The sequence below is a fragment of the Podarcis bocagei genome, assembly GCF_964188305.1.
Source record: "Podarcis bocagei genome assembly, chromosome: 7".
Lineage (NCBI taxonomy): Eukaryota > Metazoa > Chordata > Lepidosauria > Squamata > Lacertidae > Podarcis > Podarcis bocagei.
The window spans coordinates 69,720,991-69,733,429 of NC_138132.1; the positions used below are offsets into that span (position 1 = coordinate 69,720,991).

A 12,439-nucleotide genomic window follows, 5' to 3' on the forward strand; every position below is an offset into this window, starting at 1 on the left:
ATAGGCCATCAATTTCTCTTGCCACAGTTCTTTAGTGGGGATTTCCTCATTCCTCCATCTTTGTGCTGTTAAGACTCTTGCTGCCGTTGCCGCATACATGAAAATGCTTTTTAATTTCCTTGGCGGGTCTACAAAAACATTTTCAAAAGCAAAGATACAGAGATACAGGGCAAGGGTTCCAAGGCGGATCACTGTGTTTTAACCAGAGCATGTATGGTTTCTATTTTTTATTATAAGCAAGAGGGCAGACAGCTGGAGGCTGCTGAGTGCAGAGGTTGGTGGGGCATAGCCCCATTTGCCCTTAAGGAGGAGCCTCCACTGTATGTGATCATTCCAAAAATATATATCATCTATTGAGCATTAAGCCCTTTTGTGATTGTGTATTTGGACCCAGGGCCATAAGTCTTGGCAGGCCAGGGTGCTTGTTTATTTTGCTGCTCTGCTGACAGTCCTACTTCATTCTGGCCCCAACAGGATTTGACCGCTGGACTGTTTGCTTTCTTGGTTGTCCAAGGCTGGAATCCCCCTTTGCCTCCCCTTGCAGATCTGAATAATCTTTTCTCTACAAGGATGTATCTCTCAGTTTCCCTTAGTTTCTCATAGAAACCCCTGTTTCTATTTTGAGCCTGAGAATGAGGAAATGGATTGGAAGCCGTGAAAGAAGATACACTCTATGTTGTTGTGAAATCCTCCTGCATAACCTTGACACTACAGTAAGGATGAACCTAAGCACTAAATAGCATTAAAATAGCACCATGAACCACGAGAACCTAAGGAGAGCCTTCCTGAACCAGTGGTTGAACGGGTCCAGCATCCTATTCTCACAGTGGCCAACCAGATATCTGTTTCAAGAAGCTCCCCCAAAAGGTCCTGGGCACAACAGAAACTCTCATCACTTGTGATTCCTAGCAACTGTTTTTCAGACAATGACGGCAGAATGGAGACATAGTGGCTAGTAGCCGTGTGGTACAGTGGTACCTCGGGTTAAGAACTTAATTCATTCTGGAGGTCTGTTCTTAACCTGAAACTGTACTTAACTTGAAGCACCACTTTAGCTAATGGGGCCTCCTGCTGCTGCTGCAGCGCCACCACAGCGTGATTTCTGTTCTCATCCTGAAGCAAAGTTCTTACGTGAGGTACTATTTCTGGGTTAGCGGAGTCTGTAACCTGAAGCGTCTGTAACCTGAAGCATCTGTAACCCGAGGTACCACTGTACTTGTGACCCTTTGGATGTTGCTAGACTACAGCTTGCATGATCCCTCACCACTGGTTGTACTGGGGCTGATGAGTACTGGAGACAAACAACATCCAGAGAGTCACAGGTTTCCCAATGAAAATGTAACAGATCATGAGGCAGGGCCCAACCAATGACACGCCACCCAACATTTCTTCAAAGAAAATAGTGATGTCCTACTCCTTAATAATTTTTATTATTATTATTATTATTATTATTATTATTATTATTATTATTATTATTATTATTATTATATTCTAGCCACTCTAGGGAGCTTCCAACAAACATAAAAACATAATAAAATATCAAACATTAAAAAACCTACAGGGCTGTCTTCTGATGTCTTCTAAAGGTTAATTATCTCCTTGGCTCGGGGGGGGGGTCACATAGCTCTATAACTTCCGATGAAAATAGGGACATTCTACTATACCCGCCAATATTTCTCTGATGAAAATAGGGACATCCTAAGGATAAGCAGGACATCCTGGCATCAAATCAGAAACTGGGACTGCTTCTGTAAATCTGGGACTGTCCCTGGAAAATAGGGGCACTTGGAGGGTCTGCAATGATGCTCCCCCTTTCTGAAAGAATTCATTCTGAAGCTGTTTGTTCTTGTTCTGTGGTCCATTTAAGCCCCGCCCCTCCATTCCTGAAGCCACACCTCCCCTCTCCTAATCCTTAATGAGGCTCTAGGTGTGCCCCCTCCCCACCCATGCAAGGCACACAATTGGAGAATAATGAATCAGAGCACAATAAGCAAAACAGATTATGACACCTCTGCCAGTTGGACCAATTGGAGGCTGGGTGATGTTCAGGCTGGGAGGGGCAAAGCTTGGGGGAAGGAAGATCAGGATGCGCACCGGACTTCCGGACAGAGGTGGGGTTATGGAGCTGTGGATTAGCCTTGTGGGTTGATAGGAATAACTGGGATGGGAGGCACATTGCAGGCCCTGTGGGGAGGGCCATGGAGCCAGTAGTTGTGTCTCAATCTGGAAAGACTCAAAGGCTTCACGTGCTGAATCTGAAGCCATGGCCTTCAGGACCCTCTCTAGAAACTTAATGGGGAGCCCAAGATCTGTTGAAGTGTTAACGTTGTGAGTCCCTCCATCCTAAGCTCAGGCTGTATATATATGTAAATAAAACCATACATGCCCTAAAGCAGGGGTCAGCAAACATTTTCAGCAGGGGGCCGGTCCACTGTCCCTCAGACCATGTTGTGGGCTGGACTATATTTTTTAAAAAGAAAATGAACGGATTTCTATGTCCCACAAATAACCCAGAGATGCATTTTAAATAAAAACACACATCCTGCTCATGTAAAAACATCAGGCAGGCCCCACAAATAACCCAGAGATGCATTTTAAATAAAAGGACACATTCTACTCAAGTAAAAACACACTGATTCCTGGACCGTCCGCGGGCCGGATTTAGAAGGCGATCGGGCCAGATCCAGCCCCTGGACCTTAGTTTGCCTACCCATGCTCTAAAGAATCCACAGTCTTCATGGACTTTCATTCCAAGGAAACCAAAACCTGAAAACAGACCTCTGGCACCCTTGGAGCACCTTTCTCCTTGGAGACTGGGGGACATGCAACCCATAACTAAAATATGTAACAAAACTAACACAACACACACGAATTAAAACAGGGGACTCATGTCAATAGATTGGGGCTGATCAATGTGTGAAGCAAAATGCTAGATGAGTCTTTGCAGGGATCTTCTAATATTCTGAGGAACTTTAGAAGAGCTCACCGGATCAAGCCAATGGCATCCTGTTCTTAACCGAGGTGAACCAAATCACCATGGGAAACCTGAGCACAGCAGTGCTCCCTGTTCCTATCGTTTCCAGCAACTGACATTCAGAGGCATTACTGCATTCAACCATGGAAGCAGAGAGTAGTCACCATGACCAGTAGTCATCAATGGCCTTTTTCTGATAAACTTGCGTCTTTGCCTACATCTTGCACTTGACTGGGAGTCTCCGATTCAGATTTCTTGCCAATGACCTCTTCTCATCTTTATTCTGTGTCTTCCCTCCCCCCCACCAGCAGGAATGGCTTGCAAGACAGCTTTGCTATCTGGGAGCAAGTAGGAGTGCAATGATGAATTCACCTTGGGACAGAGATGATGATACCATTGAAGAGGAGGAAGACAAGCCTTTGAATCAGTACATACGAGAGGGTAGGTCCCCCGATATCTGAGCCCACCATGGCCTGGCAAGATTTTTTTACCATCTATTTCATGTTCACTCAGAAGCAAGCCTTGTTGTGTTCAGTGGGGTTTATTTCCTAGTACAGTGGTACCTTGGGTTAAGAACTTAATTCGTTCTGGAGCTCCGTTCTTAACCTGAAACTGTTCTCAACCCAAGGTACCACTTTAGCTAATGGAGCCTCCCGCTGCTGCTGCGGCGCCGCGGCACGATTTCTGTTCTCATCCTGAAGCAAAGTTCTTAATCTGAGGTACTATTTCTGGGTCTGTAACCTGAAGCATCTGTAACCTGAGGTACCACTGTAGTTATGTTTTAAGGAATGCAGCCCATAGCAATGGGTACTTTCATTTTCTTCATTTTCTTTTCTCAAAATATTTTTATTGATACTTGTCTGAAGATATACAAAAATTCATATCCATTGCATAGTATACTTTTATAATACACTGAAATATTTCATCTAAAAGAGAACAGAGGTGGGAAGAATATTTTAAAAAGTGTGGGGGAGGGAGAAATAAAGGTAGAAAGAAAAAACGTTGGAAGGGAAAAGAATAGGGAGAATAGAGAAAAATAAAAAGACCTTCAGTTCTTTGTCCTGCAGCTACATATAGTATTCACACATTAACACCCGACCATTCTATCTTCTATAAACTGGTATTTTTTTCAATCTTCAAATGCAGATATTACAAGTTCATTTTCTCTTTCACGCAAAAAAGTCCATAAGAAGTTTCCAGTCCTGCATAAATGTCAATAATGATTTTTCTTTAATTAAAAACATTGTGGAAACTTTTTAATGGGACGGTAACATCCATTCCATTTTTGGACCACATTACTTAATACAGAGGTAAGAAGAAAATCAGCTTGGTGCACGTGTTAATGTGAAGCAACCACATTTGCAGCTTCCTGAAACAGTATGTAAAGCAAGGAACAGCTGTCCTTTCATGTTTGCACTTCTCCAAATGTTGGGATTTTTCTGCCAGCAAAAGAGGGGGAAAGCATTTAATATATGTATATTATAGCAAAGTGTGCATAGCAAATCATGCATAAGTATTAATAACCAGTGCTTTCCCCCCCCCTAAAAAAATTGTTTTGGGGTACTCTCATTTTGACTCAAGAAAACCACCATTTTATAGTTCAAATTGGGAAAAATAAATACAGTAAATGGACAAAAGTATGAAGATACTACATACAAAATGTTTAGGGATATGCGTGCCTTTGCTTTCCCCCAGGAAGGAAGCACTGTTAATAACATACCAAAAAATGCATTCTGTTTGGGAGAAATTATTTGCAAAAGTTGGGCAGCCCCCACTGGTCGCACCACTAATAAGGCTTCACTTCTGATGGCTGTCTGCTCTGTCTCATCGCACACATTCCCTCTCTTCCTATAGGGCTGAATTACCTTCGCCAGGAACAGCTCCTCTGCGACACAACCATCGTGGCCAAAGGCGAACGGTTCCCCTGTCACAGGTATTTATTTATACATTTTGGGGTTACTATTTGTCATGCAGGCAAAGGGCCTGCTCTGGGTTTAGAAGGGCCCCTGGGCAAGACACTCTCCATGTGGTTCCCTCTGCATGTGACTGGATCTCATCACCACCTGCTCCTCTTCCTTGTAATTACAGTGGTACCTCGGTTTACGAACAGGCCTGTTTACGAACTATTTGGTTTATGAACTCTACAAAACCGGAAGTGGTGTTCTGGTTTGTGAACTTCACCTCGGTATGGAATCCAAATGATGGAAGGGTACTGGTGGCGGGAGGCCTCATTAGGGAAAGCGCGCCTCGGTTTAAGAACGGATTTGGTTTAAGAACGGACTTCAGGAACGGATTAAGTTCGTAAACCGAGGTACCATTGTACCACCACATGCATGCTTACTTGGACTCCAAATCAATTCAGTCTAGCCAGCATGCCTCATGGTCAGGCATGATAGGAGTTGTAGTTGTAGCAACATCGGAAGGTCCTTGGGACTTGACATCCCTGGTTTAGGGCAACTCACACGGAATGCCCTGTTGACATTCTTTGCTATATAGCTCTTTCCAGCATAATCCTGGAAATTCTTGTGCTAAGCTTCCTAGATCTACTCGCATTGGGTCATTGGGTCACTCTCTACCATGGTTGAAACAGCATCCATGTACTCATGAGGTATGGGGTGGTTAGGGTGCTGGGCTCCTGTTCCCATCAGCCATAATCACTATGAGGTTTTTCCTACAACCAAGTGGGCATATACGTTTTATGAAACATCAAACAAAATAAATTATGGGACCTGTAGTCCACCAACATCTGGAGGTTCTTAGGCCTCCCTATCCCCAGTTTAGGGGAACTCCTATAGAATCAAACAATGGTCAGAAGTGGGGTCATCATTCTTTTTTTTTTCAGGCTACAAGAGGCTGCTATAATTAGAAACAAAATATGGGAGCTGGTAGACACAGGAACATTAGAAACTGCCTTATGCTAAGTCAGACCTTTGGTCTATCTAGATCAGGGTTGCCTACACTGTGAGTCAATGCTTTTAAACTCACTCATAAATGGTTTGGAGTTAGGGCTGAGCAGTGAGGTAGCCCAAGTCTGCTGACAGAGATTCCACATGGTTCAAGGTAGCTAAGGAATGCTGAATTAGAGATTGATACCCTGACCTCCAAATGTTGACACATCCCTCCCTTCCTGTCGTTTAGGATGCTCTCCAACTCCTTCCGGGAGTCAAAGGATGGAGAGGTTCTGCTGCAAGACATGGAGCCTTCCATTGTCCAAGCTGTACTGAACTATTTCTACACGGAGGAGATTACTATCATGCCAGAGATGGCCCAAGACCTGTTTGTAGCAGCCAGCAGGCTTCAAATCCTTCCACTGCTCGAGAGTTGCTCCAGGTAATCCCTAAATAATGCTGCGTCTTTGAACATTGGAATCCTCTTTACTGCCTTATACCAAGTTAGACCATTGTTCCATCTATCTCAGTATTGTCTCCACTGGCTGGCAGCAGCTCTCGAGCGTTTTCAGAGTGAGGTTTCTTCTGACCTTATCTGGAGATGCTGGGATCAAACCTTGGACTTGATGCTCTGAGCTATGGTCCATCCCTAAATATGAAGCAAGATTCTAGTCCTCCCATTTGTGAACAAAGGGCCGGCTTAATCAGGAAGCAGCTTTACAGTGAGTCAAATCAGTGACTGTCTAGCTTTGTACTGTGAACAGTGGGTGGCAGTGATTGCTCTCCTGGGTTTCAGGCAGCAGTCTCTCCCAGACCTACCTGAAGATGCTGGGGATTGAATCTGGGATCTTTCACTTGCAAAACAAATCCTCCAGCCCTGGGCAATGGCCCCTTAGTGGGAAATGCCCATCTTGTTTTGTATCGCTTGTCCAGGGAGTGACCTGTGCAACTCACTCCGTTTGTTCTCAGGTAGGGAATTTATTAAGTAAAAAGGCAACCAATGTTCAAGCAAAATGATACCCATCTTCATTGATTCTACTGCTGTAGAAATGAAAAATCATGGGAGACGAGAGAGGCAGGTGTAACATGAGGCGTCTGTCAGGGCGGGCCCTGGGAGCCTATTTTATTGAATATTGCAAGCATTGCCACAGGTGGGCCTGTGGCTGATTGGTTGATACATACACACAGAAACTTGTGATTGGTTAACATAAGTACTAAGGCGGGAATTACATGTGAGAGGTGGGGATTACATGTGATCATTTATCATTGATGGAGAGAAGGCTGAGAATCAGAGCTAGAACTAGACAGGCATGAAGCCTCCTAATTGAATTGTAACTAGAGATTAATATGGCACGAAACAATATAACAGTCCGGTTCTGTAGTTATGGTCAGCTAGGCATGGAGAGCAAGTACAGTTTGTTTTCCATGAGCTTAGGATGTCTGTTACTAATGATTGATCATATCATGTAACAATATAACAATCAGGTTCAGCTAGGCGTGAAGAGCAGGTTCGTACAGTGTGTGCAAAAGCAGGGAAAAACCTACAAGCAAGACTTCTCAGAAAGCAAGAGAAAAAGAGGAGCAAGGCTTCCCCAAAATGGAGCAGTTTTGTGCAGAAAGAGACTTCCCTTTATACTGCAATAAAGGACGGTTCCATAAAGGGATGGGAACTATAATGAACACAGGGTCTTTTCAGCTTTCATGCCACCTCACAATCACCCAATTAATTAGACAAGGCACATCACATTTGCCGTACAATTATTGCCATGTTGTCCATTACATGTCAGCTAAGCCAGTGGCGGGTGGCAGGATGCGGGTGGCGCTGTGGGTTAAACCACAGAACCTAGGGCTTGCTGATCAGAAGGTCAGTGGTTCAAATCCCCGCGACGGGGTGAGCTCCCGTTGCTCGGTCCCTGCTCCTGCCAACCTAGCAGTTCGAAAGCACATCAAGTGCAAGTAGATAAATAGATACCATTCCAGCAGGAAGGTAAACGGTGTTTCCGTGCACTGCTCTGGTTCACTAGAAGTGGCTTAGTCATGCTGGCCACATGACTGTACGCCGGCTCCCTCGGCCAGTAAAGCGAGATGAGCGCCGCAACCCCAGAGTCGTCTGCAACTGAACCTAATGGTCTGGGGTCCCTTTACCTTTACCTAAGCCAGCGACATGACATCTTTATGAATCGGCCAAGTTAACGGCACAGGTTGGTCAGTAGTACAAGCCGATCAGAACAGTAAACAGGAGCAGATTGCACGGAAAGTGTATCTCCATCTTCTCTGCCTGTAATTGATGTGAAAGGAGGACCCCTTTGTAATAAGGCCTTTCTGCCTCTTGTGTAACTACAGACAACCCCTGATTTGCGTGGTAGTTGCATTCCCGGTCATTGCGTGTGATGGTGGAGCATGCATAAGCCCACTCCTCCCTGTTATGCCCTTGCCCCACCTCCTTCTGCCTCCTGTTCCACCCTCTTTTCTGGCTGCTTCCGGGTTGCCGCAATACACACTTGCATGGCCGTGCGTCAATTGGACTCACATAAATTGGTTGTTGCCTGTATGTTCAAGCTATTGCAGATTCTGGGGAAGTGGAATATTAGGATACAAAGACATTCCCTTCTCAAATCAAGTGCACTTCCACCACATGCTTAAGCAATAGGGTACATTTTTCTCAGTTTCTTGATTTTCCAACCATCAGTTTGCCCCATTTCCGTATCAAAATTTCTTTTTATAAGCTTGCAGGAAAATTGGCAGATCTTTTTTTAGTGCCTTTCTCCTAGGTATATGCATTTTGGTACGCAATTCTGTAAGCATTTTTTTCCTTTTCTTTTGCAAGCAATAATGTAGATGCTCCCCTTTTGACTGGAGAACTGCTTCACACAATTGTTGAAAAATGGCTATGTTTTCACATTGCCTTTAGATTCAAGAAGTGTAGATTAGGTAGATTGACTTTAAAGCGTGAACCAAAGTAATTTCTCCCCCATGAGTCAGGAGTGCCATCTGCAGGGCTCATGCACAATTCCAGATAAGATGTAGTGTGCCAAAGAGTTGCATTCATATTATTCAGCCTGAACACTTGGATTTTGCTATTATATTCTGATTACAGGCACAGAGTGGTTTCATAGTCAACCCCTCTTCCCAGGAAACTCTAGGAATTATTGCTCTGGGAGGGGAATAATGCTCTCTTAACAACTCTCTCAGTTTTTAAATACATTTTATTTATAGATTTTTCAAAAAAACAAAACAAAAATAAAGTGTACAACTTTTTCAAATTAACATTCAATTAGTATTTGAATTCCCTTCCAGCCCTCCATGGTTTCCCCAATTTTTCTAATATTGCTGTATATTATAATTATTCTATATATTACCTCCTCCACAGTATTCTCAGATATGTATTTTACTGCTGTTCTTACTCTAAACCTGCTTGTGTTTCAACATGTTTACAATGATTTTTTTTTAGATTACTTTAAAAAAAAATCATTGTAGCTGCTGCTACAATGATTTTTTTTAAAAGTCATCTACAAACATTTTCCAATCCTGCTGAGAAACAGTCTCATCTTGATCTCTAATTTTACTAGTTAGATTTGCTAATTCAGCATATTCCATCAGCTGGGTCTCCTAACAACTCTCAGCACCCTTAACAAACTGCACTTCCTAGGTTCTTTTTGGAGAAACTGTTTAAATTCTCCCGATGCTGCTTTAAATAATATTGTGCAGATGTGGCCATATGCATCTTGTCTAGCTCATCTTCAGCAGCAGTGTGTCCTTTTTTAGCTGTGGTCTAAACCACTGAGCCTCTTGGGCTTGCCGATCAGAAGGTTGGTGGTTTGAATCTCCATGACGGAGTGAGCTCCCATTGCTCTGTCCCAGCTCCTGTCAACCTACCAGTTTGAAAGCATACCAGTGCAAGTAGATAAATAGGTACCACTGTGGCAGGAAGGTAAATGGCGTTTCCGTATGCTCTGGTTTCTGTCATGGTGTCCCGTTGTGCCAGAAGCGGTTTAGTCATGCTGGTCACATGACCCGGAAGGCTGTCTGTGGATAAATGCTGGCTTCCTCAGCTTGAAAGTGAGATGAACCCCATAGTCACCTTTGACTGGACTTAACCATCCAGGGATCCTTTACCTTTTTACCTTCCCATCTGTCCGCCCCAGATACCTCTTGGAACACATCTCCCCAGAGAACTGCCTTTTGCTCTACCAACTGGGCTTCGCACACAGCGACCCTGAGCTCCTCCAAAAAGCCAAGACCCTGGTCAACCTGCACTTCAAGCGCCTCTCCATCGAGGACAAGACCTTCACCGACTTGAACCCCAGTACCCTCATTAGCATCCTCACCTTGGACAGTCTGGTGGTCTCTTCTGAACTCACCGTCTACCGGGCCGTGTGGCGCTGGGTGACGGCCAAGAGCAAGAGCAAGAGCGAGAGCGAGAGCGACAGCCGCCTGCCGTTCCTGGGGCAGCTCCTGACGCATGTGCGCCTCCCGCTCTTGACCCAGGAGGAGCTGAGGGTGGTCCAGTCGGAGCTGATGTGCCACAGGGATGTCCGCCTGCGGTGGAAGCGCTTCAACCGCCAGGAGAGGCTGCAGCACAGTGGAGGCCTGCGAAGAGGGATGTACTCCACCTGCATCATCTGCGTGGACCTCTTCAACAAGGCAGGCCCAGGACTGAAGACCAAGGACTTCCAGGTCGGTTGCTTCGACCCGCAAGCTGAAACGTGGGAAAAAATGCCCCTGTTGAAATGCCTGTATTGCGCCCGCTGTGTGGCCGTCGGGGACAAGCTGTACGTCACCGGAGGGGTCCACACGGATGGCTCTTATTCGGACACGATGCACGAGTACAGCCCCTTAAGGGGTCGCTGGACTCAGCTCCCTTCCATGTCTGTGGCCAGGGCCTCCCACGGCTTCCTCGCCTGCAACCAGCAGCTGTTCGCCATAGGTGGCTGGTGCAGGTACCAGGACTACCTCGACACAGCGGAGTGCTTCGACTTGGAGAGAAAGTTCTGGGCCCCGATTAAAAGGATGCCTTTTGCGCTCAGCCACTTTGCCTCGGCGGCACTCAGGAACAAGCTCTATCTGGTCGGCGGCGTCACAAACACAGTCGGCTCAGGGTTCGCTTCCCAGAAGGTCCTGATCTACGAAGTAAGCTTTGACACGTGGACTCAAGTGTACCTGGACAACGAGTGCTACTGGTCTTGCACTGTGGCCATGAACAACGGGATCTATGTGATCGGGGGCTACGTCCGGAGCCGGACGAGGCATAACCAGCACTGGTCGGAAAGAGGGAACCTGCGCTGCACCCGGAAGTGCTTCTTTCTGGGGGAAGATGGTCAGTTGGACAGGAGAGTCACTATCCCCAGGCTGCCCATAAAGCTGGCGGGGGCCGGTGTGGTGCGATGGAAGCACCGCATTTACGTGCTGGGTGGGGAGAACAACCTGGAAGGAGAGAACAAAGAGGAATATTATAACACTGTTTACTACTGGGAACTCGGAGCCCCTAAGTGGGTCCAGTGCCAGGAGAGGCTGCCATTCACCAGCTGGGGACTCAGCGGCTTTGGCTGCACCACCATGAAGGTCCCCAAAAAGCCCATCCTAGAGCTTTTCCGAAAGACGTCGGTTGCACTGACAGCCATAGTGAACCCTCAGTGGATGTGAGGCTCACAGACAGCTTGCAAAGTGGTTTCTGCAGCAATGATGTGCCTGAGAAACCTGAAGGCACTTAACTCCCGAGAGGTGTAGAACAGAAGGACCAGTCATTACCCACTTACTTGTGTTCAGTTTTTTATTTGTAATTTGTATGATTTTCCATCTAAGTGGTGTAAGAGAGGGCCGGGGAACCTCAAACCCAGGGGTAGGGTTGCCACCTTTGCTCAGGCAAAATACAGGATAGGATAGCGGGCTGGTTGTGGGCTGGGTGGGGTGGCAATTGTCCCTGCCCCCTGGTGCTGAAATGACTTTAAAGCAATCAGTTGCATTCTATTGCAGCCAACCCTGATGCCACTCTGGAATTTGTCACACGCAGACACACGTGCTCATGAATTTGCAAACCTGCCTCTGTTTTGCTACCCAGAGCTTTCAAACACATCCTGTACTGTACGTTCAGGCCAGGACAAAAATAAATAGTCAGGCATATTCTGATGAGGAAACAGGCTTTGTTCCACATGTTACGCTTCTGGAAAGAAAAACATTGGGAGTGGAGGGCAAGCCTTATGGGGAGCTACTTCTCCCTCACCCTGCTCTCTCCTGTAGATAACTATGTTAATAACTGGGGCTTCTGAGCTACACTGACACAAAACCGCTTGTTTCTAGAATCTCGGAACCTGTTTCTCTCTGAGGAACGCAGTGGTGTAGCATGGGTTGCCAGAGCCCAGGGCTACTTAAAGGGGGGAATGGAAGGGATGAAACTGGGTGGAGTATGCATGTGTATTCAACTGCTTAACAGCACCTGCGTTATCCAGGAGATTGCAGCCACAGAAATAAGAAGAGTCATTCCGTTGTCTGGAGAGGTCATTTCCTGGTTTACATGGAGAAGCACGGAGCCCAGTGATGGATGCATGCAGCTGTATCGAGGTAGCACCAAGTGTTGAAA

General features: G+C 45.9%; 1 protein-coding gene and 1 long non-coding RNA gene across 2 annotated transcripts; both read left to right on the plus strand.

Moving 5' to 3' along the window:
- Positions 1-2,043: 2,043 nt before the first annotated feature.
- LOC308591718 lies at positions 2,044-4,908 on the plus strand. Its single transcript, XR_014010230.1, has 3 exons — positions 2,044-2,111; positions 3,286-3,415; positions 4,829-4,908. It is a non-coding gene; the product is annotated as an uncharacterized lncRNA (long non-coding RNA).
- Positions 4,909-5,577: 669 nt separating this feature from the next.
- On the plus strand, positions 5,578-11,614 carry LOC308591490 (kelch-like protein 25; the record flags this gene model as incomplete). Its single annotated transcript, XM_081202253.1, has 3 exons — positions 5,578-5,582; positions 6,113-6,304; positions 10,008-11,614. The coding sequence occupies 3 exons, from the start codon at positions 5,578-5,580 to the stop codon at positions 11,503-11,505; spliced, it is 1,695 nt and encodes a 564-aa protein (XP_081058379.1). The 3' UTR covers positions 11,506-11,614.
- Positions 11,615-12,439: the final 825 nt, after the last annotated feature.